The sequence below is a fragment of the Oncorhynchus nerka genome, linkage group LG19, assembly GCF_034236695.1.
Source record: "Oncorhynchus nerka isolate Pitt River linkage group LG19, Oner_Uvic_2.0, whole genome shotgun sequence".
Taxonomy (NCBI): domain Eukaryota; kingdom Metazoa; phylum Chordata; class Actinopteri; order Salmoniformes; family Salmonidae; genus Oncorhynchus; species Oncorhynchus nerka.
The window spans coordinates 11529570-11550507 of record NC_088414.1 but is presented as its reverse complement, the minus strand read 5'-3'; the positions used below and the strand labels follow the sequence as shown (position 1 = coordinate 11550507).

Below are 20938 nucleotides of genomic sequence, written 5' to 3'. Positions count from 1 at the left end.
AAAGCCCCCCAAAAGCACACAGGGAAATTGGCGGAGTCAGGCTAAAGACCCGAGGGAAGGAACGTGATACTGGTCAGGCACCGTGTTATGCGGTAAAGTGCACAGTGTCTCCAGTGCGTGCTCATAGCCCGGGGCGCTATATGCCAGCCCTCCGCAAGTGCCACGCTAGAGTGCCATGGCAGATTGTGGCAGCTCAGCGCGCTTGGTCTCCGGTGCGCTATGACTGCTCAGTGCATCCTATGCCTGCACTCCGCCCGTGCCGGGCTAAAGTGGGCATTCAGCCAAGTGGAGAGGTGCAAGTGTCAAGCACTAGATCTCCAGTGCTCCCCCACAGGCCGGTTCGACCTGTGCCTGCACTCTGGAGGTGCCGGACTAAAGTGGGCATTCACCGGAGTGGGCACCCTCATTGCGGGCCCTGGATTGGAGGGCGTCGCTGGAGGCTCCGGACTGGAAGGCGTCGCTGGAGGCTCCGGACTGGAGGGCGTCGCTGGAGGCCCTGGAGTGGAGGGCGTCGCTGGAGGCTCCAGACTGGAGGCTCCGGAGCCTCCAGCGACGCCCTCCAGTCCGGAGCATCCAGCGATGCCCTCCAGTCCGGAGCCTCCAGCGAGGGTGTCTAGTCCAGGCCCGCAGCGAGGTCCTCGCACTAGAGGCTCCACCAAAGTGGGCCAAACCAGAGGTGGAGGGGGTCTACGTCCCGCACCAGAGCTGCCACCGCGGATAGATGCCCACCCAGACCCTCCCCTATAGGTTCAGGTTTTGCGGCCGAAGTCCCACTGGTTTGGTCAGGGTATGACCAAAAAATCATGAACACTTACCACTCTGCGCTTTGGTCCGATCCTTCTTCATGCAACGACGAGCGTTACACAGACACACACACACTCAGACACACACGAATTGAATGTGATCTATTCCTGTGCAGGGCAATACCAGTTAATCTAACACTACAGGACCCTCACTACCCTGATGTAGACCTGGGAACACTGGAGCTGACCGTCACCTTAAGGCCTAAAGACGGCTCCATAGAGGAACCGCACAGAGATGCCACTGTAAGTGTTACACCACCACTTACCCACTGACAACAGTTATCACTATAGGAGAGGGTTTTGCTCCAGCCTGGCACTAACACGTTTCATTTTTGACGAGATGCACGGTAAGGGAACCAGATCACTGCAGTCCCGGAAAAACTACAAGGCGATGCAGGTTTCTGTTCCAGCCCAGCACTGAACACGTTTAGCTCTGAGGAAATGTAAGGCAGCCAGTAGCTATAGTGTATTGAGGTTCTAGTGGTGCTGAGTCTGTGAATTGTTTGCGTCCAACAGACAAATGAGGTGGTAAAGGAGCATCGTTGGAAGCCTTATGTGAACAAAGTCAGTCTATCGGTAGTTAGCCTCCTGTACCATATTCCATACCTGCCAACTCCAATTAGTCTCTTTTAGCCTGATGTAGCCTGGCTTAATATTCCTGCATGCCCTCTCTCCATCTCCCTGACACTCTTTCACACAGATGTAATATCCATCATGGGAATTTATTGGGTTCTTACCCCTTGATTAGTTTGAATTAAAGCCTTAATTACAGCAGCATCTTAGACCGTATTTTTATTTTTTTGCGTCTGTATCTGGAGCAGTGTGGAACTGCTAGCGTGAATTTGGAACACTCTGTCCTGTTCTGTTATTTTGTGTTCCACATCGGAGGGGGACGAGGCATCTGCGGTGCCAGGATGTAAAATGAATCCTGCCAATGTATTATGCATGATCTGCTGGGTTAATTAGACATGGACCCGACGGCTACACTAACAACAAAGAAGAAGAAGAAAAAGTTGCTTCAACGAACAAGGCAACCAGTTGCAAAAGGATTGTGATTTTTCTCAACAAAATGTTTGCGTGTGAAATTCCTGTTGAGCAAATTCACAATCCTATAGCAACTGGTTGCCTCACAATTATATGTGGAAACAACTTCTCTTTCTTTCTTTTTTACAGTGTACACAGGTTGGCCTTTCAAGTATGACCCTCTTCCACTCTGGGAGACATTGTGGGGCTGGGAAAGAGAAAAAGGGGGTGGAGATAGATAGAGGGGGTGGGGCTACTGATCAGAACCAGTGTGAAGTGTCTCTTATCAATACTTTGATACTCTACACACCCATTGCAGTCTTCACATGTTGCTACCTTGAAATACAATCTAAAAGGGGTATTAAATCCGTTTTTTCCCCCACTAATCTACACCATCTACTGAAAGAAAAATCATAGAAGATTTTTCCAAATGAATGAAAAATTTGGCTGTGAATCATTTTGAATAAGATTCTACCAAACTTGCACAACTTTTAGGGCAACACATATCTATTGATTTTGACAAAATTGCTCCAGCTCAGTAAAATAGTTTGGGAATCATTGATGGACAGCAATATTCAAACCTTGTCTCTGATTTTCAAGCAGATTTAAGTCAGGACTGAGACACCACCTCTTGGAAAGCCATTCTGGTGGGTCTTTGGCTATACAATTTGTGTATTTGTCCCGCTGAAAAATAAAACTCTTTCCCAGGGTTAGGTTTTCAGAAGACTACGACAGGTTTTCCACAAACTTTTTACCTAGGCTTTGGCTCCTTTCATATTTATTTTGATCCTGACAAACTCCCCATTCCCTGCCAGTGACAAGCATTCCCATAACATGATGCTGCCACAACAATACTTGGAAATACAGAGGATCAACAACATCACATTCACTCCTCATCATTGCCACAAGGCCATTAAGTAATACTGCAATACAAAATGGCAAATATTTGACCAGTTTCTCACAGCAGAAAAATAATCCTGCAGCAACAGGAACTGTGAATAATTATGTGGATTACATAATTGAGTTGATACATTTTTAGTTAGGGTAAAATCAAGTCTGACATTTTAAAGTGGAAATTAGAAGCCCTTCGAATACAGTGCAATTTGCAATCAGGACATCTTTGTTTATCACAGGTTTTTAGACATTTGGAAGACATTTTTTCAAAAAAATTCACTTTGAAAATGTGGAATAGGTTGCATAGATTTGTTGGTTAAAAAATCTAATTCAATCCCATTTTAGATGTAACATTAAGGCAGCAAAATGTGAAAACAGTGCAAGAGGTCTGTAGACTTAATGGTTTTGCCCTGTAGTTGATGGTTTGGCCCTGTAGTTGATGGTTTGGCCCTGTAGTTGATGGTTTGGCCCTGTAGTTGATGGTTTGGCCCTGTAGTTGATGGCTTGGCCCTGTAGTTGATGGTTTGGCCCTGTAGTTGATGGTTTGGCCCTGTAGTTGATGGCTTGGCCCTGTAGTTGATGGCTTGGCCCTGTAGTTGATCGTTTGGCCCTGTAGTTGATGGTTTGGCCCTGTAGTTGATGGCTTGGCCCTGTAGTTGATGGTTTGGCCCTGTAGTTGATGGTTTGGCCCTGTAGTTGATGGTTAGGCCCTTTAGTTGATGGCTTGGCCCTGTAGTTGATGGTTTGGCCCTGTAGTTGATGGCTTGGCCCTGTAGTTGATGGCTTGGCCCTGTAGTTGATGGGTTGGCCCTGTAGTTGATGGTTTGGCCCTGTAGTTGATGGTTTGGCCCTGTAGTTGATAGTTTGGCCCTGTAGTTGATGGCTTGGCCCTGTAGTTGATGGCTTGGCCCTGTAGTTGATGGTTTGGCCCTGTAGTTGATGGTTTGGCCCTGTAGTTGATGGCTTGGCCCTGTAGTTGATGGCTTGGCCCTGTAGTTGATGGCTTGGCCCTGTAGTTGATGGTTTGCGTATAAAGTATATCCACTTATTCCAACTACTCTACATACAGTGCCCTCAAAGTGTTTAGACCCCTTGACTTTTTCCACATTTTGTTACATTAAATTAAATCTTTGGCATTCAGGCCAAATAGTTCAATCTTGGTTTCATCAGACCAGATAATCTTGTTTCTCATGGTCTGATTCCTATAGGTGCCTTTTGGTAAACTCTAAGCTGGTTGTTATGTGCCTTTTACTTAGGAGTGGCTTCTGTCTGGCCACTCTACCATAAAGGCCTGATTGGTGGAGTGCTGCAGAGATGAGAGTCTATGTTGAACGGAGTGCTCTTTGAAATAATGTGTCTTATTTCTAGACCATGCTGCTCAAACGGACCTGGAGGCGATCCAGTAAGGTAAAACTATGACGAATAGCATCAGCTCCTATCCCTAGCCATACCCAGTGTGTGTGTGTGTGTGTGTGTGTGTGTGTGTGTGTGTAGCAGCCGCATCCATCCCAGTGCTGTGTTGTGTTGGTGTTGCTGTGCTCTATCCCCTCATCCCCCTCCACTGAACGGCATCATGAGGGGCCCGCAGTGACTGGCAGGTCTGCGTACTCACATCCATACCCACATAATGCTGTCAGATCTGGCCCTTAGCCTTATGGAATTTGTTGGCCCTCTACTCATTCAGCAATGCGGTGGAGTGAAACACGTGCAGTTTTACAGCTAAAAGTCCCTGTAATTCTACACATTTTTGCCATAGGTTGAAGAGAAAAGTTTGCGGTTTTGAATATTATATCTGAGTGAGAGTGACTAACAAAATCAATGGGTGCCCCCTGGTCGGTAATCCGACCATGATTACTACAAGTTTGATAGCTGGCTAGACTAATTTATAAATCAAAAAATGGTAGCTGACAGGAGCTAATTGAATGACTGTCAGTGACTGACATAGTAAGATTTTTTTTTAAACTGCAGACTCTCGACCAAATTTCAAAATTGCACCTTGTGTATTTTACGATTATAACTCTTGTCGGTAATTTGAGACGCTGACTGAGCTCCAAAAAAAGACAAATATTTGCCCATCCCTGGTCTACAGTAGCTGGTCAAACAGGTCTGAACGGCATGGTCTAATTGGTTATGCTGGTTTACCAGCATGGTCACCAGCATACTGCCCCTGAACAAGGCAGTTAACCCACTGTTCCTAGGCCGTCATTGAAAATAAGAATTTGTTCTTAACTAACTTGCCTTGTTAAATAAAGGTCAAATTAAAATCAATAAAAAATACCAGCATAAGATGGATACTAGCACACCAGCTAGTGTCCAAAAAGTGTCCAAAACACAACAAAGGCTGGTCACCAAACAAAACCAGCTCTAGTCACCAGCATATGCTGGTCTATGCAGTTTATTTTTTTCTCCTGCAGGGTCAGTCTTACTGCCACACCAGAAAGAACACTGTCCCATTTTAAACACAGAGATATGCTCTGGATCTTAAAGATAATCAAAACCCTAATTCTAAACACCATAGTTCAGCAAGGAAACAGCATGTCGAAATATGTTTCGCCATATATTAAAGAACGAATAATGCAAGTCTTGGCGATATGGGCTCTGCTCCTTCAGGGCAGCTCACTGCCCAGGGCAAAGCATCGATATATACAATGAACTGCAAGCAGTGAGCTCCACCAATCCCTCAGCAGGGAAGCAGAACAGGTGGAGGCTTGGGGTTGGGAGCAAAATAAGAACAGGCATACTAGAGAATCAGAGGCGCTCACCTTAAATAGACCGCCAAAGAAGTGAGGCGTGATTGTTACTCGCGTCTAATTGGTGCAATCCAAAGCTGATGCGTCAGCGGAGGCGGGCACTCGGGTTCCCCTTTCAGAACTGACTTTGCTTTATCAATGGTGTCACGTTGTGAGTTATAGTACAATCGATAATGTGTCTCTGAGCAGACAGTCTGTCTAACAGCTGGTGCAGGTGATGTAGCGCTGTTTGTTGTGGTTGTCATCCTCTCCCATATTTTAGCACCGGGGTCGACATGATGTTGGTGCTCCTGCTTTTAGCACCAGAAGTGATTCAAAATGTAAAATCTATGTAACGGACCTTCTTTCTTTCTTCCTTTCCCTCTCTCCATCTCTCGTTCTCTGTCCCTCTGGGTTTTGTCTCTGCAGCAGCAGTCCGTGCGTCTGGCAGAGCTGCACCGTAAGCACCAGCTGTGGAGAGGCATCGTCAGCATCTCTCTGATCGAAGGTCGTGACCTTTGCCCCATGGACCCCAACGGCCTCAGTGACCCCTATGCAAAGTTCAGACTGGGAAACCAGAAGTACAGGAGCAAGGTACAGACGCGGCATACACACATGCACGCGCACGCACAGGTCATCAGTGTCTCTCTTTCTCCCCGTAGACCATGCCTAAGACGCTGTGTCCCCAGTGGAGAGAGCAGTTTGATCTGCACCTGTATGAAGAGACAGGAGGAGTGCTGGAAATTGCAGTCTGGGACAAAGATACAGGACGCAGGGATGACTTCATAGGACGGTGAGTCTGTTTGTGTGTGTGTCGGTGTATGTGTTTTCTAGCTACATGTCGTCCCCACTGAGTGTGTGTGTGTGTATTTAACTGTGTGTGTGTGTGTGTGTGTATTTAACATGTGTGTGTGTGTGTGTGTGTATTTAACTTTGTGTGTGTGTGTGTGTGTGTGTGTGTGTGTATTTAACTTTCTCTGTGTGTGTGTGTGTATTTAACTCTGTGTGTGTGTGTATTTAACTCTGTGTGTGTGTATGTGTGTGTGTGTATTTAACTCTGTGTGTGTGCATTTAACTCTGTGTGTGCGTGTATTTAACTCTGTGTGTGTGTGTTTGTGTATGTATGTGTGTGTGTATTTAACTCTGAGTGTGTGTGTGTGTGTGTGTGTATTTAACTGTGTGTGTGTGTGTGTGTGTGTGTATTTAACTGTGTGTGTGTGTGTGTGTGTATAACTATGTGTGTGTGTGTGTATATAACTATGTGTGTGTGTGTGTGTGTGTGTGTGTGGGTGTATTTAACTCTGTGTGTGTGTGTATATAACTCTGTGTGTGTGTGTATTTAACTCTGTGTGTGTGTGTATTTAACTCTGTGTGTGTGTGTGCGTGTGTGTGTGTATATAACTGTGTGTGTGTGTATATAACTCTGTGTGTGTATTTAACTTTGTGTGTGTGTGTGTGTGTGTATATATAACTGTGTGTGTGTGTGTATTTAACTCTCTCTGTGTGTGTGTGTGTGTGTGTGTGTGTGTGTGTGTGTGTGTGTGTGTGTGTATTTAACTCTGTTTGTGTGTGTGTGTGTGTGTGTGTGTATGTGTGTGTGTGTGACTCTTTCAGCTGTACATTAGACTTGTCCACCCTTGCTAAGGAACACACCCATCGGTTAGAGCTGGCGTTGGAGGAGTCCCGGGGCTCTGTGGTGCTGCTGCTCACTCTGACAGCCTCCTCACACGTCTCCATCGCTGACCTGTCACTCACCCCGCTCGACGACCCCATCGAACGCAGGGAGATCATGGGCCGATATGTGAGTAACATTGTAGTAAAAGGGAGTACAACTTAGTCTATTCACCATTATGTTTGCCAACCTGAAAACTCAGGGAAGACATCTGTTCAAAAAAGAGGAGTTGGTTAAGTTTACAGGTCACTAAGGGATATGGTGGTGTAGTGGTTGTAAGTCTGTTTCTCTGACCACTGGATCCGTGTAGTACCTCTTTTTGACCAGAGGGTGGAGCAGTAGGACAAATCTCACACACAATGCTCATACACTCAAACCACTCTCTCCAAAACGCTGGTAGGAATTAATATTCTGTCTTTCGCTTTCTCTCCCTCTCTCCCAGGGCATGTTCCGGCCCCTGTCTAACCTGAAAGATGTGGGGATAGTTCAGGTCAAGGTGATGAGAGCTGAGGGCCTCATGGCTGCCGATGTCACAGGTAAGGTGTGTGTGTATATGTGTGTGTGGAAGTGGATGTGTGTGTGTGCATGTGGTTTTACTGCCTGCGTCTCTGTGTAGGTAAGAGTGATCCTTTCTGTGTTTTGGAGCTGAATAACGACCGGTTACAAACACACACCATCTACAAGAACCTCAACCCGGAATGGAACAAAGTCTTCACCTTGTAAGTGTCGACTTCTTTCTATCCCTCTATTTCTCCCTTTTTCCTTCTATCTATTTACAGTATATCCATCTATCTCTCCCTGTTTCCTTCTATCTATTGACAGTATATCCATCTATCTCTCCCTGTTTCCTTCTATCTATTGACAGTATATCCCTCTATCTCTCCCTGTTTCCTTCTATCTATTTACAGTATATCCCTCTATCTCTCCCTTTTCCTTCTATCTATTTACAGTATATCCCTCTATCTATTTACAGTATATCCATCTATCTCTCCCTGTTTCCTTCTATCTATTGACAGTATATCCCTCTATCTCTCCCTGTTTCCTTCTATCTATTTACAGTATATCCATCTATCTATTTACAGTATATCCATCTATCTCTCCCTGTTTCCTTCTATCTATTTACAGTATATCCCTCTATCTATTTACAGTATATCCTTCTATCTATTTACAGTATATCCATCTATCTATTTACAGTATATCCCTCTATCTATTTACAGTATATCCATCTATCTCTCCCTGTTTCCTTCTATCTATTGACAGTATATCCCTCTATCTCTCCCTGTTTCCTTCTATCTATTTACAGTATATCCCTCTATCTATTTACAGTATATCCATCTATCTATTTACAGTATATCCATCTATCTCTCCCTTTTCCATCTATCTATTTACAGTATATCCCTCTATCTATTTACAGTATATCCCTCTATCTATTTACAGTATATCCCTCTCTCTCTCCCTTTTTCCTTCTATCTATTTACAGTATATCCCTCTATCTATTTACAGTATATCCCTCTATCTATTTACAGTATATCCCTCTCTCTCTCCCTTTTTCCTTCTATCTATTTACAGTATATCCCTCTATCTATTTACAGTATATCCCTCTATCTCTTCCTCTTTCTTTCCATCTTTAAATACCTGCCTCTCCTCTCTTTCATCGATATATCCACCCTCTTTTTATCCCTTTCTCTATTCCTTTCAACTTTGCCCCTCAGTCTCCAACCCAATACAAACCTTTATCAGTAACAGCCTCCTTTCTGTTTCCCTCCCTCCCTCCCTGCCTTCCTACACCTCTCCTTCCCACTACTCTGCTCCCTCCTTCCTTTCCCCCTCCTTCCCCCGTCCTCCTCTCCCTCTAATCCCCTCCTATTACTCCCCCCCCTCCTCACCTCCTCCCTCTCAGTAATGTGAAGGACATCCACTCTGTGTTGGAGGTGACAGTGTTTGATGAAGACCGAGACAGGAGCGCTGACTTCTTGGGCAAAGTGGCCATCCCACTGTTACATGTGAGTGAGTGAGTGAGTGAGTGAGTGAGTGAGTGAGTGAGTGAGTGAGTGAGTGAGTGAGTGAGTGAGTGAGTGAGTGAGTGAGTGAGTGAGTGAGTGAGTGTGTGTGCCGCGCAACTCCAGCACACATCCTTCTTAGGAATGCAAAGAAAGACACATAGCCTGCTCTTGCTCTCTTTCACACTCCTTCCCTTCCTCTCTCGCCCAGATCCAGAATGGAGAACAGAAGGGTTATGTATTGAAGAATAAGGAGATGACCGGACCAACTAAAGGACTCATCTACCTAGAGTCTGACGTCATCTATAGCACTGTGAGTTCACTCTATTCACCTTCTCTTTCCTGAACCATCCTTTGCTTCCTGTCACCTGACATGTTCCTTCCTTTTGGGGGTTGTGATTCCCGTCGTCCTCAGGTGAAGGCAGGCTTGAGGACGATAGTTCCACCAGAGCAGAAGTACATTGAGGAAGAACCCAAAGTGTCTAAACATGTAAGTGTGGGAGTGTGTGTTTTACGGCCGGTGATGATGATGATGATGATGATGACGAAGACCCTGTGTTTTTCGTTCTAGTTGCTCCAGCAGAACTTTAACCGAGTGAAGAGGTGCATCTTGTTCGTGATAAACATTGGAACCTTCATTAACAGCTGCTTTGAGTGGGAGTCACCTCAGAGGAGCATCAGTGCCTTCCTGGTAGGAAACACACACACACACACACACACACACACACACACTTTGATATTAAGGTCTACGGGCCTCGTCCAATTAAAGTAATCATCTCTCCCTTTCTCTCTCAGTTCTTTGTGGTAGTAGTGTGGAACTTTGAGCTCTATATGGTGCCTGGAGCTCTGCTGCTGCTGTTGACGTGGAATTACTTCATCACTGCAGGCAGGGAGTCGGGAGACACGGTGAGTGCTGTGGTTCTGTGTAGTGTGTTTCTATAATGTTATCGTTTCTCTCAACAGTGCCTTCAGAAAGTACTCAGACCCCTTGACTTTTTCCACATTTTGTTACGTTACAGCCTTATTCTTAAATGGATGATATTTGTTCTTTTTTAAAATCCTCGTCATTCTACACACAATATTCCATAATGACAAAACAGGTTTTAGAAATGTTTGCAAATGAATAAAAAAATTAAAAAAACAGAAATACCTTATTTACATACGTTTTCAGACCCTTTGATGTGAGACTTGAAATTGAGCTCAGGTGCATCCTGTTTCCATTGATCATCCTTGAGATGTTTCTACAACTTGATTGGAGTCCATCTGTGGTAAATTCAATTGATTGGACATTATTTGGAACGGCACACACCTGTCTATATAAAGTCCCACAGCTGACAGTGCATGTCAGAGCAAAAACCAGGGAAGGAATTTCTGCAGCATTGAAGGTTCCCAAGAACACAGTGGCCTCCATCATTCTTAAATGGAGGAAGTTTAGAACCAGGGAGGTGACCAAGAACCCGATGGTCACTCTAACAGAGCTCCAGAGTTCCTCTGTGGAGATGGGAGAACCTTCCAGAAGGACAACCATCTCTGCCGCAATCCACCAATTAGGCCTTTATGGTAGTGGCCAGATGGAAGCCACTCCTCAGTAAAAGGCAAATGACAGCCCGCTTGGAGTTTGCCAAAAGGCACTTAAAGACTCACGGACCATGAGAAACAAAATTCTCTGATGAAACCAAGATTGAACTCTTTTGCCTGAATTCTAAGCGTCACGTCTGGAGGAAACCTGGCACCATCCCTACTGTGAAGCATGGTGGGGGCAGCATCAGGCTGTGGGCATGTTTTTCAGTGGCAGGGACTGGGAGACTAGTCAGGATTGAGAAAAAGATGAACCGAGCAAAGTACAGAGAGATCCTTGATGAAAACCTGCTCCTGAGCACTCAGGACCTCAGACTGGGACAAAGGTTCACCTTCCAACAGGACAACAAACCTAAGCACACAGCCAAGACAACGTAGGTGTGGCTTTGGGACAAGTCTCTAAATGTCATTGAGTGGCGCAGCCAGAGCCCGGACTTAAACCCGAACGAACATCTCTGGAGAGACTTGAAAAAAGGCTGGGCAACAATGCTCCCAATCCAACATGACAGACCTTGAAAGAATCTGCAGAGAAGAATTTGAGAAACTCCCCAAATACAGGTGTGCCAAGCTTGTAGCGTCATACCCAAGAAGATTCAATGATGTAATCGCTGACAAAGGTGTTTCAACAAAGTACTTAGTAAAGGGTCTGAATACTGTGATATGTTATTTATTTTTTATAAATTGCAAAAAAATCTAATCTGTTTTTGCTTTGTCATTATGGGGTATTGTGTAGATTGATGAGAACATTTAAAAAAAATCTAATTTAGAATAAGGTTGTAACGTAAGAAAATGTGGAAAAAGTCAAGGGGTCTGAATACTTTCCGAAGGCACTGTATGTATAATGTCTCTCTCCTCCCTGTCCTGGCAATGTGGCCTACAACAGGCAGGGGAAGCCACGTTCGAGTGGGAGGAAGAGGAAGAGGAGAAAGATGACAAGGTAACATTTGACCTTCTCTTTAACCTTGTGTGCAACTGGTGGAAAAACATGATTGTAAAAAATGAATTACATGATTTTGTATTTTGTTGTTAGGAGCAACCTTTTCTTTCCCTGTAACATTTGTATCCGTGTGCGTATCCTGGCAGGATTCGGAGCGTAAGGGCTTCATGGATAAGCTGTATGCCCTCCAGGACGTGTGTGTCAGTGTACAGAGTGCCTTGGATGACGTGGCCTCCTATGGAGAGAGGATAAAGAAGTGAGTGAGTCTGTGTGTGTGCGTGTGTGTTTGTGTATCGCCTTTCGACAGCTACAGTTTGTGTGTGTGTGTCTTCACTAACATCTCTGTCTCTCTCTCTACAGTACATTTAACTGGACAGTGCCTTTCCTGAGTTGGCTGGCCATATCTGTTCTGTGTGTGGCTACAGTCCTCCTCTACCTCATCCCTCTGCGATACCTCGTGCTCGCCTGGGGTGAGTCTGTGTGTATGTGTGTCCCATGCTCCTTGTGTGTCTCCTGTCTAGAGACCCCAAACTGAAGATGCGCAGGCTAGCCTCAAGGAGGGGTGTAGCTAGTCAGCTCCTGGGGTTCTGACCATTGCATCCCTATCATCGTCTCTAACCTGTTTCTGACTGGTTTCTTCCCCTCCACTCTTCTCAGGTGTGAATAAGTTTACTAAGAAGCTCAGGAATCCGTACCTGATCGAAAACAATGAGGTGCTAGACTTCCTCTCTAGAGTCCCCTCAGACGTACAAGTGGTAGGTGCTCTGTGTGTGTGTGTGTGTGTGGACATGTTTAACTATACTTGTGGGGACCAGAAGTCCCCAAAAGAATAGTAAACGAACAACAATTTGACTAACTAGGGACATTTTGTTTGTCCCCACAAGGTCAAATGCTATTTCTAGGGGGTTTAGGGTTAAGGTTAGAATTAGTGTTAGGGCTAGAATTAGAATTAGGGTTAGTTTTAAGGTTAGGAGCTAGGGTTAGAGTTAAGGTTATGTTTTAGGGTTAGGGAAAATACAATTTTGAATTGTGTATCCCCACAAGGTTAGTGTGTGTGTGTGTGTGTGTGTGTGTGTGTGTGTGTGTGTGTGTGTGTGTGTGTGTGTGTGTGTGTGCGCGCGTATAACTCCGACTGTGTATTTGACAGATGCAGTATCGGGAGCTGAAGTTCGATCCAGGACAGAGCCCCAGCAAACGAAAGAAGACCAACCCTGGCTAGACACACACGCACACGCACACGCACACACACACACACACACTGGACTCTGTCTCTGAAGGATTTTCAACTCCCCCATACTTTGTAAATAGGGTATGCAACTGTAAACATTGTAAAACAAATAGTATAGATTTTTTTTATATCATTACGATTAAGACTAGTGCTAGTTTTATTTTGTATGTTTTAGTTATTGTGGAAGTCACAGCACAAAGAGAACAGTGTATGTTTTAGTTATTGTGGAAGTCACAGCACAAAGAGAACAGTGTATGTTTTAGTTATTGTGGAAGTCACAGCACAAAGAGAACAGTGTATGTTTTAGTTACTCCTTTTCTTTGTTTATCATTTTACACAACGGGTCCAAAACACTTCTGAATTTTTTAAACGGAAAGACTCCCTTCTGGAGACGTGTGCTTTCCTCCGACTAGATACCTGGATACCTGGACACCTGGACACCTGGATACCTGGACACCTGGATACCTGGACACCTGGATACCTGTACAAGATCAGCACAGGGACACACTAGCCTCCAGGACTATGTTGTCAGTTATAAAAACATAGTTTTTAATAAAGATTTCTACAGAGATATATACAAATATATGTATGTGTATAACGAAGAGTATGTATTTATATCAAAGAGCATATACGTATGTACTGTGTATGTTTGTCAAATCAAATCAAAAAAAATATTGATCACATACACATATTTAGCAGATGTTTTTGCGAGTATCAAAATGCTTGTATAACAGAAATAAATACTTCAAAGTTGCTATTGGCGCCATCTTGGCCCTAGTCCGAAATTCTGCAGGTTTGTTTTTAACGTACAGAGAACAGTGAGTCTTCTTGTAAAACTCTTCTGTTTCTTTGGTCCAGACACATTTTTTATATGAGCATCTGCCATTGAAGAACATGGCTGACGTTTTACATTCTCCCAACCAATTGTGCTATTTTGTTATTTTTTTGTGCTTTTTTTGTAACTTATTTTTTAAACTTATTTTGTACATAATGTTGCTGCTACTGTCTCTTATGACCGAAAATAACTTCTGGACATCAGAAAAGCGATTACTCACCTCAGTCTGGAAGAAACTTTTTCCTTTAACAGGTCCGACTAGAAGGATATCCTGCTTTCACTGGAACAGGCCTAGATCCACGCCTTTTGCTTGAAAAAAAGACGCCGGAAAAGGGGCCGCAGATCGGGGATCCTTCTGAGAATCCGGAGGTGAACGAGTAAACTCCCACTGCCTTCCATTCTTCTCGCTAACGTGCAATCAATGGACAATAAAATTGGCGACCTACGATAAAGATTATCCTACCAACGGGACATTAAAAACTGTAACATCTTATGTTTCACAGAGATGTGGCTGAACGAAGATACAGACAATATAGAGCTAGCAGGATTTTCCATGCACCGGCAGAACATAGACGCTACCTCTGGTAAAACGAGCGGGGGGGGGGTGTGTCTTTTTGTCAATAACAGCTGGTGCGCGATGTCTAATATTAAAGAAGTCTTGAGGTATTGCTCGCCTGAGGTAGAGTACCTTATAATAAGCTGTAGACCACACTATCTACCAAGAGAGTTCTCATCTGTATTATTCGTTGCCGTCTATTTACCACCACAAAATGAACCTGGAACTAAGACCGCTCTCAACCAACTCTTTAAGGCAATAAGCAAAGAAGAAAATGCTCGCCCAGAAGCAGCGCTCCTAGTTGCCAGGGACTTTAATGCAGGCAAACTTAAATCAGTTTTACCCTATTTTTATCAGCATGTCACATGTGCAATCCTAGACCGCCTTTACTCCACACATAGAGATGCATACAAAGCTCTCCCCCGCCCTCCCATTTGGCAAATCTGACCATAATTATATCCTCCTGATTCCTGCTTACAAACAAAAACTAAAGCAGGAAGTACCAGTGACTCGCTCAATACGGAGTGGTCAGATGACGCAGATGCTACACTACAGGACTGTTTTGCTAGCACAGACTGGAATATGTTCCAGGATTCATCCAATGCCATTGAGGAATACACCACCTCAGTCATCGGCTTCATCAATAAGTGCATCGATGACCGTACGTACATATCCCAACCAGTAGCCATGGATTACAGGCAACATCCGCATCGGGGCGGCAGCGTAGCCTAGTGGTTAGAGCGTTGGACTAGTAACCGAAAGGTTGCAAGATCCAATCCCCAAGCTGACAAGATACAAATCTGTCGTTCTGCCCCAGAACAAGGCAGTTAACCCACTGTTCCTAGGCCGTCATTGAAAGTGAGAACTTTGTCTTAACTGACCTGCCTAGCTAAATAAAGGTTTTAAAAAAATATGTATATTTTAAAAAATCGAGCTAAAGGCTAGAGCTGCCGCTTTCAAGGAGCGGGAGACTAATCCGGATACTTATAAGAAATCCTGCTATGCCCTCAAGACGAACCATCAAACAAGGAAAGCATCAATACAGGATTAAGATTGAATCCTACTACACCGGCTCAGACGCTCGTCAGATGTGGCAGGGCTTGAAAACTATTACGGACGACAAAGGGAAACCCAGACGCGAGCTGCTCGGTGACGCAAGCCTACCAGATGAGCTAAATACCTTTTATCCTTGCCTCGAGGCAAGCAACACTGAAACATGCACGAGAGCACCAGGCTGTTCAGTAGCCGAAGTGAACAAAACCTTTAAACAGGTCAACATTCACAAATCCGCTGGGCCAGACGGATTACCAGGACGTGTACTCAAAGCATGCGCGGACCAACTGTCAAGTGTCTTCACTGACATTTTCAACCTCTCCTTGACCGAGTCTGTAATACCTACATGTTTCAAGCAGACCACCATAGTCCCTGTGCCCAAGGAAGCAAAGGTAACCTGCCTAAGTTATTATCGCCCCGTGGCACGTCGGTAGCCATGAAGTGCTTTGAAAGGCTGGTCATAGCTCACATCAACAGCATCCTCCCGGACACCATAGACCCATAGTGCCCACGAAGCTCATCACTAAGCTAAGGACTCTAGGACTAAACACCTCTCTCTGCAACTGGATCCTGGATTTGCTGACAGGCCGCCCCCAGGTGGTAAGAGTAGGCAACAACACGTCTGCCACGCTGATCTTTAACACTGGGGCCCCTCAGGGGTGTGTACTTAGTCCCCTTCTGTTTTCCCTGTTCTCCCACGACTGCGTGGCCAAACACGACTCCAACACTATCATTAAGTTTGCTGACGACACAACAGTGGTAGGTCTGATCACCGACAACGATGAGACAGCATATAGGGAGGAGGTCAGAGAACTGTCAGTGTGGTGCCAGGACAACAACGTCTCCCTCAATGTGAGCAAGACCAAGGAGCTGATCGTGGACTACAGGAAAAGGCGGGCCGAACAGGCCCACATTAACATCCATGGGGCTGTAGTGGAGCGGTTCGAGAGTTTCAAGTTCCTTGGTGTCCACATCACCAGCGAACTATCATGGTCCAACCATACCAAGACAGTTGTGAAGAGGGCACGACAAAACCTTTCCCACCCAGACTCCAGCCACCCAAGTTATAGACTCGTTTTCTCTGCTACTGCACGGCAAGCAGTACTTGAGCACCAAATCTAGGACCAAAAGTCTCAAAAGTCAGCTTCTACCCCCAAGCCATAAGACTGCTGAACAATTCATAAAATTGCCACTGGAAAATTTACATTGACCACCCCCCTCCCTTTTGTACACTCGCTGTTTGTTTGTTACCCATGCATAGCCACTTCGCCCCCACCTACACCTACAGATTACCTCAACTAGCCCCTGCACACTGACTCAGTACCGGTGCCCCCTGTATATACTCGTTTTTGTTATTGTGTTACTTTTATTATTACTTTTTACTTTAGTCTACTTGGTAAATATTTTCTTCTTGAACTGCACTGTTGGTTAAGGGCTTGTAAGTAAGCATTTCACGGTAAAGTCTACACTTGTATTCGGCGCATGTGACAAATACAATTTGATTTGATTTGACTGAACTTGGACTGCTAGCAGAATCATCTAGGGAGTCAATGCATTCTAACTTAGAATGCTGAAGGTTATTTTACAATGTCAGTGTCTCGCATGAATCTGAACCTGTGAGAAAGGGCATTTATGTATGTGATATGTGGAGTGAATAGTCATTGTGTGTGTTGCATGAGTGTGTGTCGCATCCCGAAGTCAGTACCAAGGCTTGTTGACAGTGTATTTGCATTTATCCCAAGAATAGTATTTTTCTTTAACATCAACTCCATCAAAGGTTTCGTCCTGGTTCTCATGTGATTTGACCTGATCAGGAGTTTAACCTGTGATGTGTGTGTTTATAAACATTCATTGGCTGATCATGGGTTGAATGTGAACTGACAGTGTGCTCTTATCGGAGAACACGTCCGCGAAACGTTTATGACCACAGGTTGACCATAGAGTGAGGTCACTGCACACGTTGGTGGTGTCCACAAAAAGTACCCGATGAAATGAAGAGGACAGAGACTCACACCTGGAAAAGTATATGCTTTGTTTTCATAAAGAATCATTAGAGGAATAGCAGGTTTACAACATGAGCTCGGTTGGCTGAAGCCAAAATCATGAGATCATCCTCTGATAATGTTGGTGAATGTAAAATACATTTGTAATGTTTAATTTTCTGTCTCTGTCTGTATAGACCATGTTCATAAATTATTGTTGTACCGCTGTGACTGTTAATGCCTGATGCTGAAGGAATTCTGTATGGTCTGCCTGAAACAGTATATAAAGACCATGTAACTGGAGCAAAAATCATTTGTATAGAGAGTCTTACTGTGGGTGTGCTCAGAGGCGAAAGGATCGTGGGAAGATTTTCCTGCTACTGGGGTGGCGCTACATGCGCAGAGCCATAATCTAAATATATGGCTCTGGGTGTGCTGTTCTCTCTGCTTCATAAACCACGTTTACATCTACAGTTTTTATGTGAGTAAAGTCATATCGTATTAAAATAAAATCACAACAGCTGTGATGGAAACAGGTTGTTTGCAGAGAGATCGTGTGTTCTTTCGACATGGTGGGATCTTTTTGTGTCGGTAAAGTTAATTATTGAAGAAATGGCGATGGAAACGCCTTTATGCGCAAATATTGCAAGATGGCAAACGACAGAGATGCTCGCCTCGCTTCGAGTCCTTAGGAAACTGCAGTATTTCGTTTTTTTATGTATTATTTCTTACATTGTTAGCCCAGAAAATGTTAAGTGTTATTACATACAGCCAGAAGGAACTATTGGATATAAGAGCGACGTCAACTTACCAACATTACGACCAGGAATACAACTTTCCCGAAGCGGATCCTTTGTTCTGTCCACCACCCAGGACATTGGATCTAATCCCAGAGGCCGACCCAAAAAACGTTGCCGCAGAAGAGGTAGACGGAGCGGCCTCCTGGTCAGGCTTCGAAGGTGTGCACACCACCCACCGCTTACGAGTATATTAATATTACTCGCCAATGTCCAGTCTCTAGACAACAAGGTGGACGAAATTAGGGCAAGGGTTGCCTTCCAGAGAGACATCAGAGATTGTAACATTCTCTGTTTCACGGAAGTATGGCTCTCTCAGGATATGTTGTCAGAGTTGGCACAGCCACCAGGTTTCTTCATGCTTCACGACGACATAAATAAACCTCTCTGGGAAGAAGAGGGATGGGGGTTTATGCTTCGTGATTAACGACTCGTGGTGTAATCATAACAACATACAGAACTCAAGTCCTTCTGTTCACCTGACCTAGAATTCCTTACAATCAAATGCAGACCATATTTTCTCCCAAAATAATTCTCGTCAGTGTTTGTCACAGCTGTATATATCCCCCCTCAAGCAGATACCACAACGGCCCTCAAGGAACTTCACTGGACTCTATGTAAACTGGAAACCATATATCCTGAGGCTTCATTTTTTTGTAGCTGGGGATTTTAACAAAGCAAATTTGAGAACAAGGCTACCTAAATTGTATCAGCATATTGATTGCAGCACTTGCGCAGGCAATACACTGAATCACTGCTACTCTAACTTCCGCGATGCATACAAGGCCCTTTCCTGCCCTCCCTTCGGCAAATCTGATCACGACTCCATTTTGCTCCTACCGTCCTATAGGCAGAAACTCAAACGGGATGTACCCATGACTAGAACCATTCAACGCTGGTCTGACCAATCGGAATCTGCGCTTCAAGATTGTTTTGATCACGTGGACTGGGAAATGTTATGGCAGCCTCAGAGAATAACATTGATGTATACGCAAACTCGGTGAGTGAGTTTATAAGGAAGTGCATTGGAGATGTTGTTCCCACTGTGACTATTAAAACCTACCCTAACCAGAAACTGTGGATAGATGGCGGCATTCGCGCAAAACTGAAAGCGCGAACCACCGCATTTAACCATGAAAAGATGACTGGGAATATGGCCGAATATAAACAGTGTAGTTATTCCCTCCGCAAGGCAATCAAACAAGCAAAATGTCGGTATAGGGACAAAGTGGAGTCGCAATTCAATGGTTCAGACATAAGACCTATGTGGCAGGGTCTACAGGCAATTACAGATTACAAAAGAAAACCAGCCAAGTCACGGACACCGACGTCTTGCTTCCAGACAAACTAAACACCTTATTTGCCCACTTTGAGAATAATACAGTGTCACTGACGTGGCCCACTACCAATGACTACGGGCCCCCTTCACCTTTTCCGTGGCCGACGTGAGTAACACATTTAAACGTGTTAACCCTCGCAAGGCTACTGGCCCAGACAGCATCCCTAGCCGCGTCCTCAGAGCATGCGCAGACCAGCTGGTGTCTTTACGGATATATTAATTCGCTCTCTATTCCAGTCTGCCGTCCCTACATGCTTCAAGATGGCCACCATTGTTCCTGTACCCAAGAAGGCAAAGATAACTGAACTAAATGACTATCTCCCCGTAGCATTCACTTCTGTCATCATGAAGTGCTTTGAGAAAAGGATCATATGACCTCCACCTTACCTGCCACCCTAGACCCACTTCAGTTTGCATAGCGCCCCAACAGGTCCACAGACGATGCAATCTCCATTACACTGTACACTGCCCTATCCTATCTGGACAAGAGGAATACCTATGTAAGAATGCTGTTCATTGACTACAGCTCAGCATTCAACACCATAGTACCCTCCAAGCTCATCATTAAGCTTGAGACCCTGGGTCTCAACCCCGCCCTGTGCAACTGGGTCCTGAACTTCCTGATGGGCCGCCCCCTGGTGGTGAATGTAGGAAACAACATCTCCACGTCGCTGATCCTCAACACTGGGGCCCCACTGTACTCCCTGTTCACCCATGACTGTGTGGCCATGCACGCCTCCAACTCAATCATTACGTTTTCAGAAGACACAACAGTAGTGTGCTTGATTACCAATAACGACGAGACGGCCTACAGGGAGGTGGTGAGAGCACTTGGAGTGTGGTGTCAGGAAAACAACCTCTCACCCAATGTCAACAAAACAAAGGAGATGATCGTGGACTGCAGGAAACAGTAGAGGGAGCACCCCCCTATCCACATCGACGGGACAGTAGTGGAGAAGGTGGAAAGTTAAGTTCCTCAGCATACACATCACAGAGAAACTGAAATAGTTCACCCACACAGACAGTTTAGTGAAGAAGGCGCAACAGCACCTCTTCAACCTCAGGTGGCTGAAGAAATGTGGCTTGTCACCTAAAACCATGACAAACTTTTACAGATGCACAATGGAGAGCATCCTGTCGGGCTGTATCACCGCCTGGTACGGCAACTGCACCGCCCTCAAACGCAAGGCTCTCCCGAGGGTGGTGCGGTCTGCACAACGCATCACCAGAGGCAAACTACCTGCCCTCCAGGACACCGACAGCACCCGATGTCACAGGAAGGCCAAAAATATCATCAAAGACAACAACCACCCAAGCCACTGCCTGTTCACCCTGCTACCATCCAGAAGGTGAGGTCAGTACAGGTGCATCAATGCTGGGACAGAGAAACTGAAAAACAGCTTCTATCTCAAGGCCATCAGACTGTTAAACAGCAATCACTAACTCAGAGAGGCTGCTGCCAACACAAAGACTCAAATCATTGGCTACTTTAATAAATGGATCACTAGTCAC

The 20938-nt window shown here is 45.0% G+C and overlaps 1 protein-coding gene across 1 annotated transcript in view; it reads left to right on the top strand.

The window, feature by feature from the left end:
* The window catches only part of LOC115101043 (multiple C2 and transmembrane domain-containing protein 1-like), a 53140-nt gene extending 39522 nt beyond the window's left edge, over positions 1 to 13618 (top strand). Inside the window, exons 5-21 of the mRNA XM_065004718.1 lie at positions 920 to 1046; positions 4089 to 4127; positions 5879 to 6043; positions 6112 to 6242; positions 7064 to 7250; positions 7564 to 7662; positions 7743 to 7840; positions 9022 to 9124; positions 9333 to 9434; positions 9537 to 9611; positions 9693 to 9812; positions 9917 to 10027; positions 11583 to 11636; positions 11783 to 11892; positions 11997 to 12106; positions 12294 to 12391; positions 12784 to 13618. Of these exons, the coding sequence (XP_064860790.1) occupies positions 920 to 1046; positions 4089 to 4127; positions 5879 to 6043; positions 6112 to 6242; positions 7064 to 7250; positions 7564 to 7662; positions 7743 to 7840; positions 9022 to 9124; positions 9333 to 9434; positions 9537 to 9611; positions 9693 to 9812; positions 9917 to 10027; positions 11583 to 11636; positions 11783 to 11892; positions 11997 to 12106; positions 12294 to 12391; positions 12784 to 12855 (1801 nt within the window). The 3' untranslated portion in view covers positions 12856 to 13618. The remainder of the gene's footprint in view (positions 1 to 919; positions 1047 to 4088; positions 4128 to 5878; positions 6044 to 6111; positions 6243 to 7063; positions 7251 to 7563; positions 7663 to 7742; positions 7841 to 9021; positions 9125 to 9332; positions 9435 to 9536; positions 9612 to 9692; positions 9813 to 9916; positions 10028 to 11582; positions 11637 to 11782; positions 11893 to 11996; positions 12107 to 12293; positions 12392 to 12783) is intronic.
* Positions 13619 to 20938: the final 7320 nt, after the last annotated feature.